We start from the raw sequence: 24,069 nt of genomic DNA, 5'->3' as shown, positions 1-24,069 counted from the left end.
CAAAAACGGACAAGTGTGTATGTACCCAGTGTCCTATGACGGGCTCATGGAGAGCAGCGTGGGGGGTAGCGACCAGACGGCCAGTTCAGTAATTTAGCAGCTTGTTTATAAACATTCTGTAGATTTTTTATCCATAAATAGGTAATGTAGTGACTAAATATAGACTTATTTCTCATCTACAGCTGCTATTTTTCATTTTTGACTTCATAATGCGCATCTGCTCAAACAGCCCGTTTTCGTCTCGCCTCGAAAAAGCACACTTAAGGAGACTTGAGTGACAGCTCCTTGGACACGCCCAGTTTGATAAAAAAAATTCAAATGGATTATAGGCTTTTTTTTCACAAAGGTGTCCTTTGGTGTGAACGCAGCATTACAAATGCAAATGCACAAATTCTTATTATTTTCTTAGTTTTCTCTAAGTTGCAATATAACAGCTCTGTTTACACATTTGTTTCCCCCTTATAATTGTACATACATAATTTTGATTGTTTTGTTCCACTTTCAGTGAGTGAGTGAGCAAGCAAGCGATGCAGACCAAACAGAGACAATATTAATAGAATCGTTATTTTAACTGATATGATTGCAGGGATTCTGACAACAAAGAAAGAAAAACGGACTCACACAAAATGGTCTCTTAGACTATGACACTTCAGTATAGGTGAAGTAACGTCTTAGCCCTAACAGCCCTTAAAGCAATTTAATTGCAATGAAAGGAGCCTCCTCTGTGAGACTTATTTGTCTGACACCAATGTATTGACACTTCTCTGTTTTACTGAGCTCTGCTAAGATTGTTATTGCAACACTGCATGTTTTTAAGAAGTTACTTTTGTTTGTTTTGTTTGCCACCCTACCCACACATGCGCGCACGGGCACGTACGCACACAAACGCACGCAAGCGAGCATGATAGTCACTTCAACACACACTTCTTCTATAGTATGTCACATACTGTACTGTAGGCCTAATAGTCACTTCTATACACCTTATGTCACAGGACGACTCCATATTAATCCAATCACAGCATTGTTCTATTCCACATGGGCTAAGAAATCACTAAAGATCATTAATCCGTATGGCAGTCACACAACAGCAATCTATTATACACAAGCACAACAGCAGCCCTCCAGATATTCATCCAGTTCTGTGCTTTTATCTTCCCTACATACTGTACCATTAAATATTTTCTCCAAAATGTGCTCCACGATACAACATTACATATTTTCACTAAAATGTGCTCCACAATGCAACATTACATATTTTCACTAAAATGTGCTACACAATACAACATTAAATATTTTCATCAAAATGTGCTACACAATACAGCAGTCACAACAGGATCTAAAATAATGTTATACTATGGTATTATGCAAAAATAAACATCACTGCATTGTTTTGTCAGCCAGGATAGAAAAATATACAGTATATCATCAGCAACTTCAACTTATTTCAGTAACATTAAACGTTGGTTGTTTGTGCTGGTAGACATAACCACAACAAAACACAACACTTTCTACTAGCACTTAATAGAATAAAGCTTTGACAGTAAAAACAATTAGGCTATTGCTTTTTTTTTTTTTTTTTACTGTTACAGCTATAAATACAGCCATGTACAATATGAGCTAAATGTTTGCTGCTTGTTGTGACTTCTGGGTCCATGAGTTTTTAAATTTAAGGACCCCAGCTGAAGTGCATATGCACTGATTACCTGATAGTTGCTAAAATGACCTAATAATCATTTAGCTGGTCTCAAGAACCTCTGGGGATCCCCCAAAGCCCATATTGACTAGCTCCATAAAGAACCTCTCACTCCGCTATACAGCTCCGAGATGAGGCTCTATGTGGTTCTCATCCGGGATCGGTCGAACGTCCGCCAAGGCTCCGCTGTTTACCCTTTTGTATACATCGTATCCCAAAACTAATGGTAGATTCCAAACCTCACGGATGTTTAAGGTTTGGACCGGAGCATAATATTTTAGGTCTGGAGCGAAACTACCCGTTTAAATCGCTTATTTAGTCAGCCTGTGGCCATGTTTCCCATTCAACCCGGAAAACCCCCCTACGTCCGCTGCCAGTACTGCTCCTGGTTTGGCTACAATGGGAAACATGGCCACCGGCAGACTAAATAAGCGATTTAAACGGGTAGTTTCGCTCCAGACCTAAAATATTATGCTCCGGTCCAAACCTTAAACATCCGTGAGGTTTGGAATCTACCATTAGTTTTGGGATACGATGTATACAAAAGGGTAAACAGCGGAGCTTGGCGGACGTTCGACCGATCCCGGATGAGAACCACATAGAACCTCATCTCGGAGCTGTATAGCGGAGTGAGAGGTTCTTTATGGAGCTAATATTGACAAGAACCAGTGTTTGTGTAACTTACTTGGGACAGCATGCTGCATCTGCCTTTTTCTTGTCCTTTCAGCTCCACCTCTCCTCTTTTTCTTACTAAGAATGAGGTTTTGGTCCAATTTTGATAAAGATAACATGATGTTACTTGTCAATTAATCTCTGCTTCAGTTCACACCGAAACAGTCACAGCTGCTCCACATCTGTCACGTTGCTTCTGTTTCTTCTGGGGGGGGGGGGGGCAGCTGGACATTTCCGCATGCGTCACAGAAGGGGCCGTTCAGTAGTTCAATCAGACGCAGGTGGTGGGGGCGGGACAACTAGATTCTGACAAGTCCTGGAAAAGACGCGCTGTGGTTGGCCAGTAGTCAACACGCTGTCATTGGTCAGTGCCCGTTCCCTCGGGAAATATGGCGGCCACGGTCCACCATACCAAACAGGTCGCTCCAACGAACTGCAGAGGCCAATTAGGTATCTAGGTTTCTATATCTATGGTCTTGATTCAAAAAAAAAAAACCTGTAACACTAACATTTTGACCAATCACTATTTGTTTTTAACTGACTAGCGCCGATCTGTGTCGCTACCAGTGCCTATTGGCCCAGCTGCTGCACCATGAAAAAAAAAAACAGACAGACAGGCCAGGCAGGCCAATCAGATGGCAGGCCAACGGGGATTGTCCTCCAATTCGGCCCTCATTGGGCAATATATTGTACCTGGAAAATATTTAAAAACTTGTATCATTTTTTGCTTTATTTTGTGCTTCATCAATGTCATTCAGCGCAAGAGAGGTAAAAATGCTATTTTAAAGCATATTACATGTTGTTAATCATGTGACAGTATGTGTCATCATAACAAAGAGGACAGACTGAAGTGTCTCTATCAATGTGCTGAGGTGACCAAATCTCCCTGTAATATTTGAATCCTATCCTGTTATTATGCATAGTTTTTATAACTGAAAAATAGGTACAATTAAAAAAAGAGTGTTGTTGTAATAATGGTTCATAGGGCCATACTTGTTATTGCTGCAGGAATCATGTAATCCGTATTTATGGGCTGTAGTGATATGTGTCATTCAGGGTAACAAGATAGTCATTCAGTGTAACGCCAGTATTTTAAATAATAATAATACATTAAAATACAATAACTTTGTTTTGTTGACTAAGATGGACAACAGGATCTAAAAGTATGAGGTAAAAAATATTTTCATAGCCTTTTCTTTTAATTCAGTGTGGGAGGACGTTTTTGTAAAAACCTTTAACAACATGTGTGCTACCAGTGACACATCAAATATGTGGTATTCAAAATAAAATAAAGTAATACAATTTCTGACATTCTAAGCATTGATATACAACGTTGTGATTGTGTATGTAATATACATAATAAAACATAAAACATAAACTCTGCATCCCGACCTTCCGGCCTGGTGGAGATAAATATACTATATACATTTACTCATAGTCCACCACACAGTTTTTTTTATTACTACCCCAAGCTTCCATAAGTGGGTATCTCATAGGAACCTTTGATGCTTTTCCTATGTAACTGTCAGCTATATATTTACTGTGGACTACTCATGCAATATCAGTAGTGTCACCACTCAAGAAGATCTCTGACAAAACATTGTCTCCTGCTGACACAACATCTGCTGTGGAAGCTGACTGTGTGTCAAACACCATTCCGTTGCTCACAGAAGTCGTGAATGGTTATGAATTTCCTGAGGGGTGCTTGCTTTCCCAATGCCATAAAGGCGGGAGGTACTGTCACACCTGTTACCAGCTATTGCACTGATGAAGAGGGGACCCAGCTGCACTGCTGCTTGATAGCCTTGATGTTCCAGACACATGTGGTGGACAGTAACTAAGTTAATTTACTTGAATAGTACTGTACTTAAGTACTTATTTTTTTCCTGCAAGCACAAGTTTTACTCTGCAACATTTTAAATAGAAATATAGTACTTTTGACTCCACTACATTTCTAGGAAGGGACTCTTGGGACCCAAACTTAAGAATGAACTACCTAAGTAAGCCCTATTTCAAATAGTGAAAATAAGCAATCTATAAGCTCACACTGCACTGCACTGCGTCGCGTTGTGAGCTTGTATATCGGCTATTTGCACAATTTTTCTTTATGTTCTAAATTCCAATACAGCAACACATTGATATTAGAAAGAAAATGTACTTTATAATTTGTACTTTTGAATGCTTGAGTATTTACTTGAGTATATACTTTGTCCACCACTGCCAGACACGGCTTCTTTGGCCCTGTTTAGACTGGCAGCCAAATCCAGCCTAAATCAGATCTATGCCATATCCAGATTGGAATCCGATTTGTTATATGAAGTCTGAACAGAGACAGGTCACACGGAATCCGATTTTTACAAATCCAACTTGAGCCACATTCAGAGGTGGTTTCAAATCTGATTCAAATCTGATTTCTAAAGATGAGTCTCAGTCTGAACTCAGTAACCTGCTCTAACCAGCCAAGTCGCATGTCAAACTGTTCAGAACGTCCCTTGAGGCGCGACCCGAGTGCCACTGACGTCATTACAGAGCGTGAGAATTGATTTAGATTTATGAGAGCAAGGGGTGTAATGAAAACAAAATAAGAGTGCAGCATAAGTTTTACATAAGAAATGGCAAGCAGCACTCCTGGACAGACTGAGAAATTCAATGTCTCCTAGCACTTCAGGGGGATGACTCAGTACAAGCGAAACTTGCAGGAATGTACAGGAACAAGGCAATATATGAAGACAGAAGACATATCTCGCGGCATGGCAGAAAATGGGTTCACAAGGTCCAATCTGCAGTGTCAGAGGATTTTTTTTAAGAACATATATAAAGAGATAATCAGTCTGAACACACAGATCTGTGACAGATCCGATCTGATCAGGCCTAAAGATCGGATTAGACTGGATTTGACTGCAGTTTAAACAGGGCCTTTGTGCTCTTCTTCGGCCCAGGTTTGAAGACAAGGTCATTTGACTTGAGGCTGGTGTGGTAGACGAAGAGGACTAGCAGATCTGTATCTTCACTAATGAGCAGTGTTTGTTGTGGTGGCAGACACCAGTCTTGCATATTTTTAAAGTAATGTGTAAGTGTTATTTTACTTTCCATTTAAATATGTGTGTTTGGAATTATGTTAATCAATGCCATTGTTAATATGGATTAGTGGCAATTAAGGTTGTTTTGTATACAATGGTGGGCAAAGTACTGTAAATCTGTACTTAAGTAAAAGTACAATTAATCCCATTAAAATACGCAAGTAAAAGTCAAAATTACCAGCTGAGAAATGTACTCAGGTCTGCATATGTGTTGTCTATTTAATGCAAACTAAGCATGCAGTAACTTGTGTGTTCCCAGTGGCAGGGAAATCAGATTGCTTTAATTTCAGGGTGCGCTCCCCTAGCCTTTGTCTTCCCAGACTTATCCACAAGACAGTGTTGCTTTTCTCTGAGGGTGGGCTCCCTTCGCCTTTGTCTTCCCAGACTTACCCACAAGGCAGTGGTTGCTTTTCTGCTTGTGCGTAGTCTTGGAAGACAAAGGCAAGAGCCCAAACCTACTCAAATAAACATATCTGGTTAATATAATAATAATAATAATAATAATAATACATTTTATTTATATGGCGCCTTTCAGGTCACCCAAGGTCGCCTAACAAAACAGAAAAGAAATACAAACAATAAAGCAAGTTTAAAATACACACAAAATACACATAAGGCCTGCAGCAGACTTTTACTCAAGGTGAGCATAGGCCTGTTTGAAAAGGTGAGTTTTGAGGTGGGATTTGAAGGTGGGGAGTGAGTCCATGTTTCGAATGTCGGGGGGAAGGCTGTTCCAGAGGCCAGGGGCAGAGCGGCTGAAGGCTCTACCCCCCATAATAAGGTACAAGTTACTTTACTTTCTAATATTTGCAAATGTAGCGAAGTAAAAAGTGGATTATTGGCTCAAAAATATACTTGAGTAAATAGTAGAAGTACAAAGGAACGCGGAAATGATGCTACTCATTCCTTACACAAAAACAAAACACGTTTTTACACGTGTGGTACTTCTAATGTGCTATACTACCACCCCTGCTGCTTGTATAGGCCCAGTGGTTTTGCTTTCAAATATTCTTTTAGGAAGCAGATAAGTGGTGGCAGGGTATGTCAATCGGAATGCCATGTTATAACGGCATGGCTCTCTGTTATAGAGGAGACATTTACGAGTAATAAACATTTATCAGATTCTCTGTTGCAATTTATGTGAGGTTCAACCCTTTTTTTCTCACATGCATACTTCACGCTACGTGTGCTTCAATGTTGTGAACCTGCCCGGTTGGTCGATTATTCAAGCGATATGTCTGTAAAGAGACAATTCAATTTCCAGGCATGGGCAATAAATGTCACAGTACAATACTGCTGACGAAGAATTACACTTGATCGTGTTTTGTGCTCTTCTTGAATGGGTATGTGTGTGTATACTGTAGTCTTGTGTAAGTGTGCGTGTGTGTGTGTGTGTGTGTGTGTGTGTGTGTGTGTGTGTGTGTGTGTGTGTGTGTGTGTGTGTGTGTGTGTGTGTGTGTGTGTGTGTGTGTGTGTGTGTGTGTGTGTGTGTGTGTGTGTGTGTGTGTGTGTTCAATCATTTGCACGGAAGCATGACCAGGGTGTTTTGAATGGGTGGAGGCGAGTTGGTGTGGGCATGGAGGGAATGGTTTATTGAACATTGAATGAATAGAATCAATGCATGTCAGGGGACCAGAAACTGTTAGTGCTTCAAAAAATGTCCCTGGCTGTGGTTTTGATGTGTTTTGTCATCTCTGCTCTGAGCAACACATTGTGTTGTAATGGATTACCACGTACTTTCTTTCCTTCTTTATTTAAGCTCTGCTTGCGGCAAGGGGTCTAAGGAAGGTTATGTTGGTGGGTTGGTGGTCCATCTGTTCACTATTTTAGACAACCATTTTACAAGCAGTTAATTGTCCCGAGATTGTCTCAAGTAGGTATTGGAGATCTCTGGCTACTGATATGTATGGTGAGTGACGACTAATTTCAATGGAGGAACTGGGATAAAACATTTCAGAGATTTAAAAAAAATAACTATATTGCAGGACCAATGCAAAGACTTTAGGCCGGTCCTTCATATTGGGTCGCTATGAGGATTGGTTTTCAAAGCGGTAAACGTAGGGTTGTCAGCGGAGGATTTCTCCGTTGTTGTAGCCCCTGCATTGAATTAAATGTCACCAGATGTATCGGTTGGAGGAGATACGTTTGGGTACGTGAGCCTATCCCAATACTTACAGACTGTGTCAAATCAGTATAGAAATGTATTTTGGAACTCTCCTCAATCTGATTATCCCATTTTACTGAAATAATTATGGCCCTGCAGCGAGCGAGAGACATTTGTTACATCATAACGTCCTCCTCCTAATGAGAATATACCTAAAGCAATGAAATATAGAGCAAAGAGAATGTGGATCACCCTTCAACCTACGAATTATCTTGTGGCAAATGAATGGAGGCTGATTGAATGTTTTTAATAGATGTAGTCTCTCGCTCTTAATTTCTCTGGAATATGACCCCAAAAACCTATAATATAAAATAGGTAACAGAAGAGGAATACAATGTTCTGCAGACAGAATCTCATAAATAAGCAGTAAATGCCCAAAGTGACAAGAATGAGCATCATTCACAGCTCAACCACTTAAACCCTCAAAATTGTCACTTGCATTTGTTGTGGAGAGCTTCATTGGCTAGTTGGAGGGGAAACCACTTCATTCAGCTGGTGTACTAAGATGGTATCTAAAACCCCCCCAAATAATTAAAATTCACCCTTAATGTAGGAACGGATATTGATTTTAAAGTGGGTACCCTGGTTTCAGAGGTAAAAACATCAAATGGCATTAAAATGTCAACATATTGGATTCCATATGATGTTTATTGGTTTGTTTTAATCATTGCCCATGTTGAAGGCACTAGGGATAAAGGAATTATTCAGTGTTGCATTTTGCAGCAGACATCCTAAAATGAGGGGAGCAGTTCAAAACGAGTAGATGGTGATCAGCGTTGTGAATTAGAACCAGGGCCTTCCGATGTGCAGATGATTCCTATAATGCATCCAATTGCTTCTGCGGTTGTACTACTGTATTAGTGTTTTTTATAATCCTGCCCAACTTTACCTTATCTTAGTGTTGAGTCTTTGACTATATACTTTGTATATCAGATATAATGGACTGAAATTCAGTCCATTATTGATGTGTGTCCCTAGATATATGAGAGAGAGAGAGAGAGAGAGAGAGAGAGAGAGAGAGAGAGAGAGAGAGAGAGAGAGTATCCCTGCCGGAAGGGATTGACACCAGTGTCCCTGAATATGTGTTGTTTTTAATATGTTTTATGTTGTTGCTATTTATGCTTTTAAACCTTTAGATGGGAAAGTGTAGAGAGAAGGCAGAGAGAGGGGATACATGCGAGACATGACATGAGACGGATTTGAACTCGGGTCAGTGTGACTCACAAGGAGTGTGAGTCAGTGCACAAACAGAGAAACAAAGAGCCTAGACCAAGCACATAAAAAAGGGCAAATTTATTTAAAGCACTTACATAGAAAAATATGATTGATTTGAGTCAACAATAATAAATAGAGTGCCCAGCTATCCCCAGGCCCCAATGGTACGTACAACGGTACAATCAATATCCTTTTCTCTTTTTTTCTTTCTTCCACAATACAGCAAAGGCACTAGCATTTACCGCAATCAGCACAGTCAATGGAGGGGACAGGGATGGGGGGGCGGGCGGTGGGGTGTGCAGGAGACAGGGGTTCGTTTCATGGCACAACCGCATGAACCCGTCCCTGTGGTCACTCTCTCTGCACAAGATTCAAACCCCTTGAAGACGGATACTTGGTACTGCACTCCACATACCCCCATATTCCTTCACTACACTCAAATTAACTCTCAAGAGTTAAATGAACACTCCGGATTTTACTGTGTACGACATGTATATAAAATCTACTTGAAATGGCCCTTGTGTACTGGACTTGTTGTCAATAGATATGTTAAGATCAAGGGTGGAAAAAAAACGAACAAACGTTTTAGTTTGGTATGGCGAAAAAGATCATCTGCTCTTAAAGAAAACGGATGAAATTAAATTAACTAAAATGTGTCTAGGGGTTGGGGGAGATGATAGCAGTAGATGGCACGTATATAATGTATATCCAGTGGTTCAGACTCTTTTTGGACATTATGGCACAAAGAAAGAACTCTTTCTTGAAAGTGAGTAACCTAAGCACAGCCGGCTCATCACAGACTTGCCATGGAAACTAGGTTGAATACTTGAGACGGGTTCATAATTGCAGTCTCCTCATATCAGATGTGAGTTGGTGTTGACGGACGATGACACGCTTTGCAATTCTGAGACATTTGTGTCCTTCAGAAGGGTGGGTAGTAAAAAATCTGTTGCCTAAATTAATCTGTGTTGGGGAAGATTATATATATAGTGCAACTCTTCAAATGCAAGCAAATATACATGTGATCTGGTGACACACGGTCAAGCGAGAAGCATGTTAATGACATGCCAAGTGATGCGCACACACTCATGTACATTAATCTCTCCCTCTCTCACACACACACATCTCAAGCCCCGCAGGAAATTATCCCCAATTTTTCAAACTGGGATATTATACATTTCCTTTACCAGCGGTCAAAATATGTAAAAGAAAAATAGAATAATAATGTAAATCTTATGTGCCACTGTTTGTGTACCACGTACATTATTCATTGGTAATCATTTACACAGAGGAAAGCAAAAATAAAATATTAAATATCATGATAAGGCTTGAATGTTTCTCTAATTCCAATGACATTTACGCATCTGATTGAAATTGAATTCCCTTTTAATGTGAGAACCTATATTTTTCCCCCAAAAAGGACACAGGAAGGTCCCAGTGTTTTTCATTTCCTTGAGCGTCAAGATTTGGGCATCCGTCGAGGACGGATTGTTTAAAAAGGAAAGAAAAAGAAAGAGTCTCATGGGGGGAAAGCCCTGATTGTCAGAACACATCATAACTAAATGGTTGTCCTCATCCACAGTCTTAAAGCTTAGTCCCATCAGCATCCACGCTCAACAATCATTCTTTTATTGAATTATTTCTTTTTTTCTCCACTTTCACAGTCCACCTTACAAAGTGGAGTTGTCTTGCTTCTTCTGAAACACAGGAGCCCTCCTCGAGACAGTTTGTCAGGGCCGTAAAGCTTATCTTTGTAGCACTCAGGAATTGATCCACGTTATCCACGTTTCACTTACATCCCTAAGAACTTTTCTTGTCAAGCCAAAAGCACATGGGCTTATAGGCGGTGGGTAGAATGCCCCGTTGGCCTGTTCAGAACAGAATCTTGGTTTTAGATGTTCCTCTGGGCAGTGAGGTACTTGAGGGCGGCGGAGCCATAGTTCCTGGAAAGGTCCTGATGGAACTCCTCCTTTAACGTGGCCAGGCAATTGCGGTAACTGGGGCTGGAGCGGAACTTTGAGATGTCGAAGCTGGGAGCGTGGGGCATGTGGATCATAAAAGCATTGGGGAGCACCATGAGGTCGTATTCCTGCTGGGACAAGCAAGAAAGAATAAGAATAGCGTGAGAATGTGTGACCCAACAGGAAATGGATTTGTTTTGTATTATTTCATTTGTTTCTTTTAGACTTAATCTCACATGACTACTTGACTCTTGAAATCCTCAAATGAATGGCCATAAATCAATTAAAAAATGTCTTTACATTCAATTCCTCACATGGAATTTTCAAACCAATGATTGGCTCAGAGGATGTGAAGTGTCAAACACGGTGCACACTAGAGTTGGGTTGGTGTAAAATGAACTATTTGATATTTAATTTGAAACCGGATCGAACTAGTAATACCAACATACATCGTTTCAGCTCAACTCTTTGGTCGGCTTAAAATCCATTAATGTTGCTATATTGGTGCAGTTAAAAATGTCTTTGACACCAAGTGAGTTGCTGCCATGTCTCCTCTTGTCAAAACATAGGATCTTTGTAAACAACACGTCATGTTAGTTGCATGTTTCTATAGGTCACCAATTATCACGTGACACTAGCTTTCCTTGTGAATGCAGACCATCTTCTTTGCAAGACAAAGCAGAGGCAGAGGAAACAATAACACATGTTTCATTACAATGTACTGTAAGTATATTTACTATAACTTTCATTACATTGTACTGTAAGTATATTTACTATAACTTCATGTAAAGTAATTCCTGGCCACTTTATAGCACGTCTATGCATTGCAAACAGTACCTGTGCATCGAGCTCCATGATGTGGGACACCTTGTTCCAGCCAAACCCCACAAATCGTTGGTCATACTCCGGACAGTCCTTTCTCACTAAAACGTAGGGCTCAAAATCGGACTCCCACTCCACTTTATATGGCGTAGTGGCCGTCCGCCATTGGGCGTAATTGGTTGGCGCATGACCCTTGGTCCAGACATGATACCTACAGGAAAGAAGACAGTGGAAACTTTAAAGGGACACCACCATCACGATTCTCAACATGACCTTTATTAGATTGTTGCTGTCAGGTGGATCAATTGATCCAGTGTAGTTATTATTAGTCACAAGCTGTTGTTAATACTTTTAATTTATAATTTAGTCACAAGCTCTTGCTAATACTTATCATTGGTTCAATACATTGGTTCAATAATATTGAATATTATTATATCAATATTATTTATAAAACCCAAAGACATCACTTTCACATGAGAAAAGTAAAAGGAAACATAGCAGAACTTATGTTTTTCACACTGTTTGGTTCTTCATATCAGTGGTTCCCAAACTTTTTAGCTGGAGACCCAAAGGAGAAATTTGATGTCTCCCCGGGACCCAAACTAGTGAAAATAGCAGAGCTACAAGCTCACAGCACGTCGCGATGCAACGCGTTGTGAGCTTGTAGATCAGCTATTTTTACTACTTCTTAAACATTTGTTTTCTAATTTATGGAATTTAATTGATTTATTTTTAATTCATTAAATTATTTTTGAAAAAACATTGAATTCGTTTTTAATTCCTGACAATTTTTTAAATAATAATAAACAAAATGTAGGAAACAAAAAATGATTTACTCGTGACCCATAAAAATATGTCCGTGACCGACAAATGGGTCCTGACCCAATGTTTGGGAAACAGTGTTGTTTATTTTTCATTTTCACCACAGTGAATTCAAAGTCCTTGTTTGAGTCCTTGCGGCAAAGAAGTGACATTTAAATCTGAGCAAAAACATTTTTTCTAAAGGAATCTTCTACAGTAATCACACACTGCTTATTTTCTTTTATTCATTAATGCAACAGTACACAGAATGAGCAAAATCTTAACCTAAAGAGAGTTAGTGTTTTGTAATTACTGTATCTCCAGTACCTGAAGGTGTAGAGGGTCCCCATGTCCAGCATGGAGAGCAGCTCAGCTTTGGATTTGGGAAAGGACAGGCGGTAGCGCAGTGTCTCAAACGCTGGCACCACCAGAGCCTTCTTAGTGTTGGCCATGTCCAGCTGCACCACAGACTTCCTACACAGAGGAACCAGGAAGACATTAATCATTCACTCCCAGAGCCGGCTTAATGCACGGAATGTCTGTGCTGTAGCAATGGGCACCAACGTCGGGCGGGGCACCAAACGGCAGGGCAAAAGGGAAAGAAGACTCTACTATCGCAGAAAGAGCGCTGAAATATTGAAACAATGGCTGCTGAAGAACCAGTAAAACTCGCCGGCAGCACCCGCTGATGAAGCGCAAAAGTGAAAGTTGCTTAGTCAAATTGACTTGCTTGAGTACTTGCTTTTAAAAATAGAAAATACTATTCAAAAGTATTCAAAAGATTTTTTACAATACTTAAGTATGAAAAAGTACAAATTACACAGTGTATTTTGTGTATTTTATTACAGTGTATTGCTGTAATAAAATGTAGACAAATTCTAAAGATTTCCCAGAGGTTTTCTAAAGAAATATCAATAACAGTGAACATAGTAGCAGATCTGCAATGCGCCACGTTATAACCCTGTAGATCAGCTATTCTCACTATATTTGAATTAGGGCTGAAGTGGTTAATTAATACAGTATTTAAAAGAAAAACCGTCCCAGAAAAAAAGTGCAATATTTGTCTTTGAAATGTTGTGGAGTGAAAACCTCTAGCAAAGTAAATTTGGCTTTGAGCCTTTCATTGCACTCTGTAACTATGGCCTTTGATAAATACAATTTGACCCGTAAAAAGCTCACCTGAGGTACTCGTACAGGCCATACATGGGCAAGAAGTCCACATCGGTCAGGAACACGTACGGCGTGTTGGCGTTCCTCAGGGCCACGTTCCTCACCAGGTTGACCGGGTAGAACTGGCCCTCCTTGTAGACGATGTGGTAGCCCACGTTCTTGCGGTTCTTGAGGACCTCAGAGGCCTGGGCGTAGCGCAAGAACTGCTGGGCCTCTGCGTCTGACATGTAGAGAGCTAGGCTGATGGGGCCCTCCCAGTGCTTACAGATGGCCTCCAGCATCTGTAGCCTGCAGCCGGCAGGAGATGAGACGTGCAACATGCATTATTGATGGTGAGAAGGAGGATGATAGGAAAAGAATGGCAATGATGATACTTAAGAGTATAATTGATGGTATGAAGTAAGGAGTACATGAGTGAGTGTGTGGTAGGCAGGGGTGGGTGATATTCTATGTTATATTTATGGCCCAAACGTCGTCATTTCAACATATTGTCAATACAACCATGTACTGTATCTCCATGTAATATTCAATATCATTGAATGATACAATAAAGACTATATTTTATGTCTTCATGAGTTTTTCAAAGGAGATATTCGCACATCCACTTAGTTCAGATGCAGGTGCCTTGGACAGTAACAAATAAATCAATAATGAAGAAAAATTCATGGGCAAAAATCCCGCTCCTGAGGAAGGTCAAGATGGACCGAAATGTCTGTCAATGCTTGAATAAAATGTATGCTGCTGAGCAAGAGTAGTGTGCGGGATTTTCGTTTATCTCTTTATAATGAGATTTCACATCGTCATATCATTGAAATATATCTATGAGCTATGATGTTGGATAGAGTGGTACTGTGAGCCAGATGAGACCCTATTGCCTTAACCCATTAACACCTGGGACGCATTTGTGTCATTTTTTGATTTTGAGCTAAAAAGCATTATTTTACACTTTGGCTATTCAAAAATAGCAGATATATTATTTTTGAAAAATCGAGAAAATGTGTGCAAATTAATATATTTATATTCTTTTAAAGCGAACATTTTTAACTCAAATCTTTGCTCCTGGGGGGTCCCTGGAACAAAATATTTCGGCGGCCAAAATACATATCATTTTGGGGGTCCTTGACATGAAAAGGTTTGAGCAACACTGAAAGTTTTCAGAAAACTGTTAGGATTTAGAGGACATAAGTAAGAATCAGCCTCAGGCCTTAATGGGTTAATCATAGAGTCACACAAGGGGGCAGCGGCGGAGCCTGGACCACAAGAAAGACGAGAGCAACAGCTGGTACCTGTCCATGGAGAGCTGTGCGACCAGCGTGACGTCGTTGTCATCCTCAGTGGGCGTGTACTCGTACTGCAGGAAGTAGAGGTGCACGCGGTGCACCGTGATTCGCTCGCGGCGGAAGTCGTAGCACTGGTCGTCCTCGTCCAGGTCCTCCAGCGCCGCCTGCAGCTGGAACGGAGAAAACTAATATGTCAGAAAAACAAAAACACAGTATTTTCACTGGATCAGGCATCTCCCCTCTCAGCCCCACTTCCCACGGACTCTTCAGTGTCCTGTTTACTAAGGCAAAAATACCATTACATTCATACAACAACTAAAAAACAGCTTAGCCATATCAAGATACAATATAGACAATATTACCCAGACTGAAAACCTACAATGTAAGTTTTACATTTGACAAACATTTGACAAAAATATCAGTGCTAGCTGATATATTGCACTTTTACCTTAGCGCTAGGTATACTCTTAGTTGCTTGTTTTAGAAGAGAATGCACTTAGGACTTCTGGTGATTAGTAGTTTCCTTGCCTACCTATGTTTAATGCACTTACTGTAAGTCCCTTTGGATAAAAGCGTCTGCTAAATGACTGTAATCTAATGTAATGTATACTGACGGGCAGACAGAGGCCATCTCGTACCTTTACACTCTGTGGCGTGGCCTGGCTGGGACAGCCAAACAGCTCCCTTCTCAGCAGGTTGCCATCATACTCCAAAAAGGTCAGGTAGAGGTTCCTGAAGAACTCCACATGCTTGTTTTTGACACGTAGCTTCTTAGGAGAGTTCCAGTGGATCACCTTAAACAAGAGGACAAACAAACCATGAATTGCTGTTTTTCATCATTCTAGGACCCCAAATAATTATGTTTTAGGACTTCTACGATTGCTGTGGTTCTATCCTACTAGGACCCCCCGATACTGCTGGTTTTCTATTCTACCAAGAAGCAAATTGCATTCACTTGGTGTCCTTGTCATTATAGCTTTAGGACAACAAGGCTTGAAGAAGCCGGCAGAAATAGCATACTGTTTCTTATAGGGACACATAATTAGCTCTGTAGCTCTGACATTTTATAGTGGTCAATACATGTAAAAATCATTCAATGTATCATGTATAACACACGCTCACCTTGAGGTCAGACACCTCTGTGTAGCACTGTTCAGAACGTGTGTGGTCGGACAGCTGAACGTTCCAGAAACAGGGCAGCTGGTGAACCAGGACGGGGTTCTGCTTTATGAAGGCATTGAAGATGTCCTGCATGCAACATACATCGGGTTAAAATGCTTTTACTTTCATATGTACTTACTGTATTAATGGGCACAACAAAAACATATTTCTCTTTCTCTATTTGAATGCCACATATTACATAAATATTACATAATATATATGTTTCAAACTTTCAATGTGTATCTTAAAAAAATTCTACATATTGAATGTTGGATTATTCAATTATTGTTTTGTCTTTGTGTTTTTTATAATGTTTTTATATATTTTCAAACATGATTTATGTCCTCCTGAATGGGAGGGTGGAGGCATCTCTCACCTGGTCGGCGAGTGATGTACTGAGCATGCTCATTAGCTCTCTCTCTGCAGTCAGTCGCCACATCTGTTCCCAACCCATCCGACGCAGACGCTCCAAATACAGCAGGATGACACCTGCAACAAATCATTATTCACCAAAACTATAATTTAATTTCTGTAATTTTAAGTAGATTAGGCCTACATATTATTATGATCTCCATCAGGAGATCTTGCATTAGCCCCTGTGTGTCTGTCTGTAGCTAATCTCTCAAACTACTGGACCGACCGGCTTCATATTTCTTGAGCATGCTGCCAGCAGGCCAGGGACCTCAATTCCCAAATATAAAAACAAAAGTCAGTCAATGACAACGATGTCATTTTTGTGAATTAATAATCACGGAGCAATATTCCCTCCAGGCTATGGGAATGCGCGTCAAATAAGGTTGTGGTCTTTACTTTAGTCATTTATTTGGTTGGGACAGTGCACATGGATGAACACAAGACAGGTGTAATACATACACATGAGTGTAAATATGCCGGATTTAGCTACAGCCACTTTCCATCCATAGCCCCCAAAAAACAAGAAACAATACAGACATTACAATATAACAACGATACAACTTAAGTTAAAAACAACACTCAAGGTACATCAACAATCAACAAAAGGCATATTGTCTATACAAAATATCTAGTCTATAAAAATATTACACGTGATCGCATGTCTGATTATCTTTCAACCACTGTTTTAATTTTCCTTTGAAGGCTGAGACTGTGGGGCTCTCACTTAAGGTAACTGGGAGACGGTTCCAGTCCAAACAAGTAACTAGCCAATCGGTAGCAATCTGTCTCTCAGTCGATGGAATCCACAATATTTGCCAAATACAATGCTCTCAATGTCAAAGTTGCATTGTAGTTGATAAAGTAAATGTAATCTCTTAGTCACAACAATGCACATGCATGTCTCTTCCAAACATAGTGCCTACTGCCTACTGATGCAGGCAGGGTGAGAGAGAGAGAGAGAGAGAGAGAGAGAGAGGGGGGGGGGGGGTAGCGAGAGCGAGAGAGAGGATTTCTGCTGATGGAGAGACCTTACCTGTGTTGAAGCCTCGTCCCAGAGCAGGCCATGGTTTGTGGTTTTTCCATAGGTTCCCCAGGTACCAATCACTCTGGTTCTCTACCAGCCCAATCACCTGCTTGTCTGCAATAATATTACATCAATAACAAGTTGAAATAACCAACAAACATATAAGGCATCGATCATAAATAATTCCTCTTCTTTTTTTAAACAACAAATGGCCAAAATATGCAATTTGACTAAAATATATATTCATCATTGATGTGAAAATGTATATTTTAAAATAAATGTTTGTATATTCTGATTCAACATGCTTTTTTTCAAGCATTAAATGTCCAAAGTCATTTACCGGTGAATTTGGTGAAAATGCCCCAGAGCTCTGCGATGTCAGTGGCGAAGGTGATGTCTGTGTCCAGGACGATGACCTTTGACAGGTTGGAGGGCAAGGCTTTGGTGAGTGTCAGCTTCATCAGACCGTAGATCCCAGAGTAGTGCTTGTTGGGGATCCATGACACCTCTGACTAAAAATAGACACGAGGAGAAGACATTCACATCCCCTCACTGTTAAAACCCATGGGCTTATGAAAAGAAAAAGACAATATTTTGGCATGTTATTTGAAGGAATAGGGGAAAGGTGGGTAACGTTCAAACGGGCAGCAAACCACCCTCAACAGCTTAACCCATTAATACCGGGAACGCATCTGTGTAACCACTTTAACCATTACTTTATGGCTATTCAAAAATAGCAGATACACAAGCTCATACCGCGGCACCAAGTGCCACGCTATGAGCTTGTAGATCTACTATTTTTGAAACTCACATTTATTTTTAACTCAAATCGTTGCTTCTGGGTTGCTTTTAGAAACATATATTCAAAGATTTGCAAGATTTTTCAAAAAAAGAATAGCAAATCTACAAGCTCGTAGCGTCACTCGGTGCCGCGCTATGAGCTTGTATATCTGCTATTTTTTAATAGCCCAAAGTATTAAATAATGGCTATAGCTATAAAATAAACTACACAGCATGTGTTCCCGGATTGAATGGGTTAAACCCCATGGGTTTATATAAAGAAAAAGACAATATTTTGGCATGTTATGTGAAGGAATAGTGGAAAGGTGGATAATGTTCAAACAGGCAGCAAACCACCCTCAACAGCTTAGGAAGAAACTGCTGCCCTAGACGCCTCAAGTAACAATATACTTTCAGTGTGTTTAAAAACAGTGGCTGTGACTAAGATTTGAATTAGATAATGTTGAAATATAAGTCTTTTTCCATTAACAGGGCAATCATTTGGCTTCAGATGACTTGGATCATGCTACACAAGCTGTGTAAAGTAATTCAATGCTCATTTTGGTTTATAATGGGAGCACTTTCATTTGTAAGTTAAACCCTTTAACATACATTTTGTGCTGTAGTGACAATTATCCCCCAAAATGTTTATTTATGTAAACCAAGGCCAGCAATACCACAAAAACACCACAGATTTTCATTACTCGGGGCCGGCATTGCAGGAATGCAAAAAAAAACGCTACAGCCTCAAACTAAGCTGGCTCGCACTAAATGTCTCTTTCAACGTGAATGGGCAAATAGTGCCTGTGTTAATTAATTCTCTTGGTTCATTGTAATTGGATCTGCATAAGTGCATCATCTGCAAGCATAATCAGCTTAGATGCCGGTATGTGTTCTCTGCCATTCATGGATGGAATACGAAAGAGTGCCGTTCCTCCGTGTGGGTTGAGACATTTGAGGAGCACAAAGAACAATTGTTGTTCACACAGTGCGACTGTGAGGGAAGAGAATGTGATGATGCGACGCAGGCTGAGCCACTGACTCTGTGAACGATGGAGGCGGAGGAGAGGAGGTACAGGTTGGTGAGCGAGAGAACCTCTGACAGAGTGACAAGACGACTTTGTCTGACACCGGAGCCCGTTCTAACACTGGAAGTGACACATAACACACTGTCAAGACGGAGTGCATACGGAAGTGTGGTTGTGCACCAGTGTTGATTTTGACAGCAAATTTTTATTGAGTTTTAGTCATAGTCTTGAATAAAATTCCTTTTAGTTTTAGTCATATTTTAGTCATCTGAAATGTTTTAGTTGTGGTCTAGTTTTAGTCGACTAAATATCATAAGGTTATAGTCGACTAAATCTACAGTTGATTTAGTCGACTAAAATGTATTCTGGCGGTGCCTTGATGGCGTCGTAATGGCTGATTTTACACTTGGTTGCATGCTGAAAATAGCCGATCTACAAGCTCACAACGCGTCGCAGCGCGACGCGTTGTGAGCTTGTAGATCTGCTATTTTCAGAGCGCAACACCCGAACACAGCCAAGCATAAAATGACATGTCTTAGTTCTACTAGATCTCTTCTCCACTAGCCCCTCACACATTTTAGTCTAGTTTTTATTTGTTGACGAAATTGTCAATATATTTAGTCTTAGTTTTAGTTTTTTTAGTTTATTTAGTTTTCGGCAGTGAAAAAAGGTAGTCGACGAACATTTTTCGTCATAGTTTTAGTCGACGAAATCAACACTGCCGTGCATACACATGAACTCAAGCAAATGGGTATCCGCACACATGCATACTCAGACGTACATGTGTGTGGGTGTGTGCGCAGACACACATTATGTCACGCATACGCACAGCCATTTCCCTGATGACTCTGCATGCCAGTCACTTTGAGAGTGCATTTTATTTAATATGAACTGCAAAACTTGACTTGACTAAGCACTACTCTGGGATCTACGGTCTGATGATTTTCCTCTCAGCATTTTTTGCAGCTACAGATACTTCTGCAACATGCACTGAATTACATTTGCGCATGCACGCGTGCACAAACACCCCCTGACGGCAAATCTTTAAACTATATTTTTGCTCTCTTGTATTTGCGCTCCTGTCTTTCATGTCCTCAGATCCTCTGTTGCTCTGTAAAAGTGTGCCGAGATTAACCTGCATTAGTTTCAGGAACTCTGTCCCACCCAAAATGTTTTCAGTTTTCCCCCCTTTTTTCCAATTTTCCAGTCATAGAATCAAAATCAGTTTAACAGAATGAGTACTGTGGCTAAATCCGTGGTGCCAAAAACAAATGGTGTTACACTTAGGTTAGTATTAGAACAAGAGGGCCTTTGAGTGTTCCTTAGACCATCGGTTGCAACCTTTATCATGCCAAGGACCCCCCGTATTGATATACATTTGGCCGCGGACCCCCATTTGAAAATGTTGTGTGCCAGGGACCCCCAGAAGCAAAGATATCAGTTAAATTTTTGCTTTAAAAAATATAAATATTCAAAGTTATGCACACTTTTTCAAGGTTTTTCAAAAATAGCAGATCTACAAGCTCATAGCGCGGCACTCGGTGCCGTGCTATGAGCTTGTATATCTGCTATTTTTGAATGGCCAAAGCTAAGTGGTTAAAAATGATTGTGACGCTATGTTCACCAATTTAGCAGGGGAACCCCCTGGTACTCCTTCAAGGACCACTGGTGGTCCCCGGACCACCGGTTGAAAACCACTGGCCTTAGACGACTGGCCGGGGCCTCACCTTGAGTTCATCTGCGTCGTAGAAGCTGACCTGCACGGAGGGAACCATCCATGACTCAAACAGAGAGCTCAGGATGCGGTGAGCCACCGTGTCGGTGATGAAGTGAAAGTGGAGCGGGTTCCTCCTAAAGGACAGAAAAGGGGAGTGGGAGAACGAGAGGGACAAAGAAAGAATAGGAAGGAACAGAAGGATGGAGGGGGAGAAATGAACAGAAGAGAAAGGGAGAAAATAGGAGTGTGCAGAGTTAGTGTATGTACGGTTTCAACTATTGCTGATTTGATACAAACTCAAGTCAAGCGATTCCAATTAAGATCTTTCCACTTAAATGAAAAAATTAAAACTGATATGAATTAAAGCCAACAGAGGGAGTGAAGGCAGGAATCATGTATAATTCATTTAAACACTTAAACCGTATGAACTCTGTTGACCGGATTTCCCCAAGGGAGTCTATACTTGGTCAGCTGATTTTTTCCTCTACTCCAAATCTCTTTGCCGAAAACAGCCGATAGTGAACAAGGTCAAAATAAAGTTGTAGATCTGCAAAAAGTTCACCCCAGAATAGGGACTCAAGGATTTGTGTGATTTATAAACTTTTTCTTGTGTTTTTCACGACATATGAAGCATGTTATGTGTCTGTGTGGGTGGGGAGAGGTGCATGTTTTATGAGTGTGCTCACCTGTGGAAGAGGACAGACTTGACCAGAGTGACCACGTCTCGGCTGGCATTGTGACCGGCACACACACACGCTACGTGGATCAACTGCACAGACAGGAAGACACGAGGGGTGTGTTAGATTTGTCTTTGTAAAACCAAGTCCCCAGAAGGCTGCCATGGAGTACAATACAATTCCCTTCACGGTCCCACATCAACATGACAGATTCAAACATGACAGACAAATTCCTGGTGTCCTATACTATAAAAAAAAAGTACATTACTGGTTTCAACAACAACCAAACTTTTATATTTTTAAATATATTTTTGAGCCACAAAATATATTTTCAAAATACATTTTAAATATACTGTTGCAACTCAAAATATACCTTCTCTCAGATGGTTTAAAACAATTCAAAACAATATGAACATTCTATTATTATGATATTGCATATAGTTATTATCATATCATGAATTCATCACTTTCTGTGTTTAAAAGAACAGCAGAGAGGCTGAGAAGGGAGTGGAGAGATTTGACCATTGCTAGATTTGAACACGGGACCATGTGGTATGTGTACACGGTATATGAGCATCAACTAGCTCAGTGGTTTTCAACCTTTTTCATGCCAGGGACCCCTAAATTGATATACATTTGGCCGCAGACCACCATCTGAAAATGTGTTGTGCCAGGGACCCCCAGAAGCAAAGATTTGAGTTAAAAATGTTAAAAATGAAAAATTAATATATTCAAAGATTTGCACACATTTTCCAGGATTTTTCAAAAATAGCAGATCTACAAGCTCATAGTGCGGCACTCGGTGCCGCGCTATGAGCCTGTATATCTGCTATTTTTTAATAGCCAAAGCTAAGTGGTTAAAATGATTCTGAGGCTATGTTAACTAATTTAGCTGGGGACCCCCTGGTAGCCCGCCAAGGACCACTGGTGGTCCCCGGACCACTGGCTGAGAACCACTGAACTAGCTGAAGCTACTGTGATGGCTGCCACACTGACCTCACACTTCTGGACGGTGGGCGAGCGGGGACACTCCGTGTGGTTGTTCCTCTCCTCCGCCGTGTTCTCGGCGTCCTCCGGCCCGGTGTCGGCCGACGCCCCCCACTGCTGGTTGCCGTAGTTGCCGTCGGGCGGTTGGGCGGCGGCGGTGCCCTGCTGCGATTGGCTGAGCTGCAGCCGGATCTGGCGGTTCTCCTCTTCGACCTCTCGCACCCGAGACTCCAGGACGGCTCGCTCTAGGACCCTTGTCGCCGGGGAGTCGGCCAGACACGGTGCCAGGAGGAGCGATCGGCCATCTGGACGGAGAGGAGGAGAGAGAGAGAGAGAGAGAGAGAGAGAGAGAGAGAATAGTTAGGGTGGATGGTGTGATGTTATGGAATCAAAACTGATAATGGTAAATATTGCTCCTGCAGATGGTTCCCATAGTAGCACCACCCCAGTAACTGGAGTGTCTGGTTGTGTGGACATCAACCAGGCATAGAGGGTGTAGCAGCACACCGGGGGTGTTACTGTAGGTCTCACGCGTCGAAACCAGAATACCTCCTAATCTCACTTCCATTTCACTCTCTTTTCTTTTCTCACTAACAGATGAGGGCGTGAACATTCTCTAAGTGCCTCACTTCAGCTGTGGGCCAGCTGCTCCTCTGACAGGGAGAGGAGAGGAGAGAGAGACAGAGAGAGAGAGAGAGAGATACGTTACAGTTATCGTCTTGGTTATATAAGATGCAAAAGTCAGAAAAGAGGGGTACTATTAAATATGTCTCCGGAACATAAGCGTTCTGGGAACACTATAAACTTATGTTAACCCATTAAGACCTGAGGTTCAGATTCTACAAAATGTCTTCTAAATCCTAACGTTGAAAAAACGTATGTTTCTATATCAGTGGTTCTCATTTATTTTCATGTCAAGGACCCCCAAAATTATATGTATTTGGCCGCCGACCCTGATCCCAAAATATGTTGTTCCAGGGACCCCCAGAAGCAAAGATTTGAGTTTAAAAAGTTCGCTTTAAAAGTGTATATATATTCAAAGATTTGCACATATTTTCACGTTTAAAAAAAAATAGCAGATCTACAAGCTCGTAGCGCGGCACTCGGTGCCGCGCTATGAGCTTGTAGATCTGCTATTTTTGAATAGCCAAAGTGTAAAATAATGCTTTTTAGCTCAAATAAAAAAAATGACACAGATTCGTTCCAGGTCTTAATGGGTTAAATATGTCTGCGGAACATAAGCGTTCTGGGAACACTATAAACTTATGATAAATACGTTTGGGGAATGATTACTGTTCTGAGATCACTAGAAACAAGTCATACAGTATAAGCCATTGTGCATACCTGAATGGGATGGTTACAACATTATGGCTAAAAAGCAAATTATGCATGAATGGGATTTTTAACTTTTGGAAAATCACTG

At 40.9% G+C, this 24,069-nt stretch overlaps 1 protein-coding gene across 11 annotated transcripts in view; it reads right to left on the bottom strand.

The window, feature by feature from the left end:
- Positions 1 to 8,879: 8,879 nt before the first annotated feature.
- The window catches only part of large2 (LARGE xylosyl- and glucuronyltransferase 2), a 59,756-nt gene continuing 44,566 nt past the window's right edge, over positions 8,880 to 24,069 (bottom strand). For 5 of the 11 annotated variants that reach the window (XM_084052426.1, XM_084052433.1, XM_084052429.1 and 2 more), the window contains 13 exons: positions 22,656 to 22,951; positions 21,669 to 21,751; positions 20,993 to 21,116; positions 17,798 to 17,969; positions 17,467 to 17,571; positions 16,396 to 16,508; positions 15,981 to 16,106; positions 15,497 to 15,652; positions 14,865 to 15,043; positions 13,588 to 13,866; positions 12,736 to 12,882; positions 11,623 to 11,818; positions 8,880 to 10,916 (listed from right to left, as the gene is read on the bottom strand). In XM_084052426.1, coding sequence (XP_083908552.1) covers positions 10,716 to 10,916; positions 11,623 to 11,818; positions 12,736 to 12,882; positions 13,588 to 13,866; positions 14,865 to 15,043; positions 15,497 to 15,652; positions 15,981 to 16,106; positions 16,396 to 16,508; positions 17,467 to 17,571; positions 17,798 to 17,969; positions 20,993 to 21,116; positions 21,669 to 21,751; positions 22,656 to 22,951 — 2,177 coding nt within the window. In that variant the 3' untranslated portion in view covers positions 8,880 to 10,715. The remainder of the gene's footprint in view (positions 10,917 to 11,622; positions 11,819 to 12,735; positions 12,883 to 13,587; positions 13,867 to 14,864; positions 15,044 to 15,496; positions 15,653 to 15,980; positions 16,107 to 16,395; positions 16,509 to 17,466; positions 17,572 to 17,797; positions 17,970 to 20,992; positions 21,117 to 21,668; positions 21,752 to 22,655; positions 22,952 to 24,069) is intronic. The other 6 variants (XM_084052432.1, XM_084052434.1, XM_084052436.1 and 3 more) reach the window with 4 other exon arrangements.

Source organism: Gymnoscopelus microlampas, assembly GCF_963454915.1.
Source record: "Gymnoscopelus microlampas genome assembly, chromosome: 1".
In the NCBI taxonomy this organism is placed as follows: domain Eukaryota; kingdom Metazoa; phylum Chordata; class Actinopteri; order Myctophiformes; family Myctophidae; genus Gymnoscopelus; species Gymnoscopelus microlampas.
The sequence above is the reverse complement of the archived record's forward strand: the minus strand, read 5'-3'. Positions and strand labels throughout refer to the sequence as shown.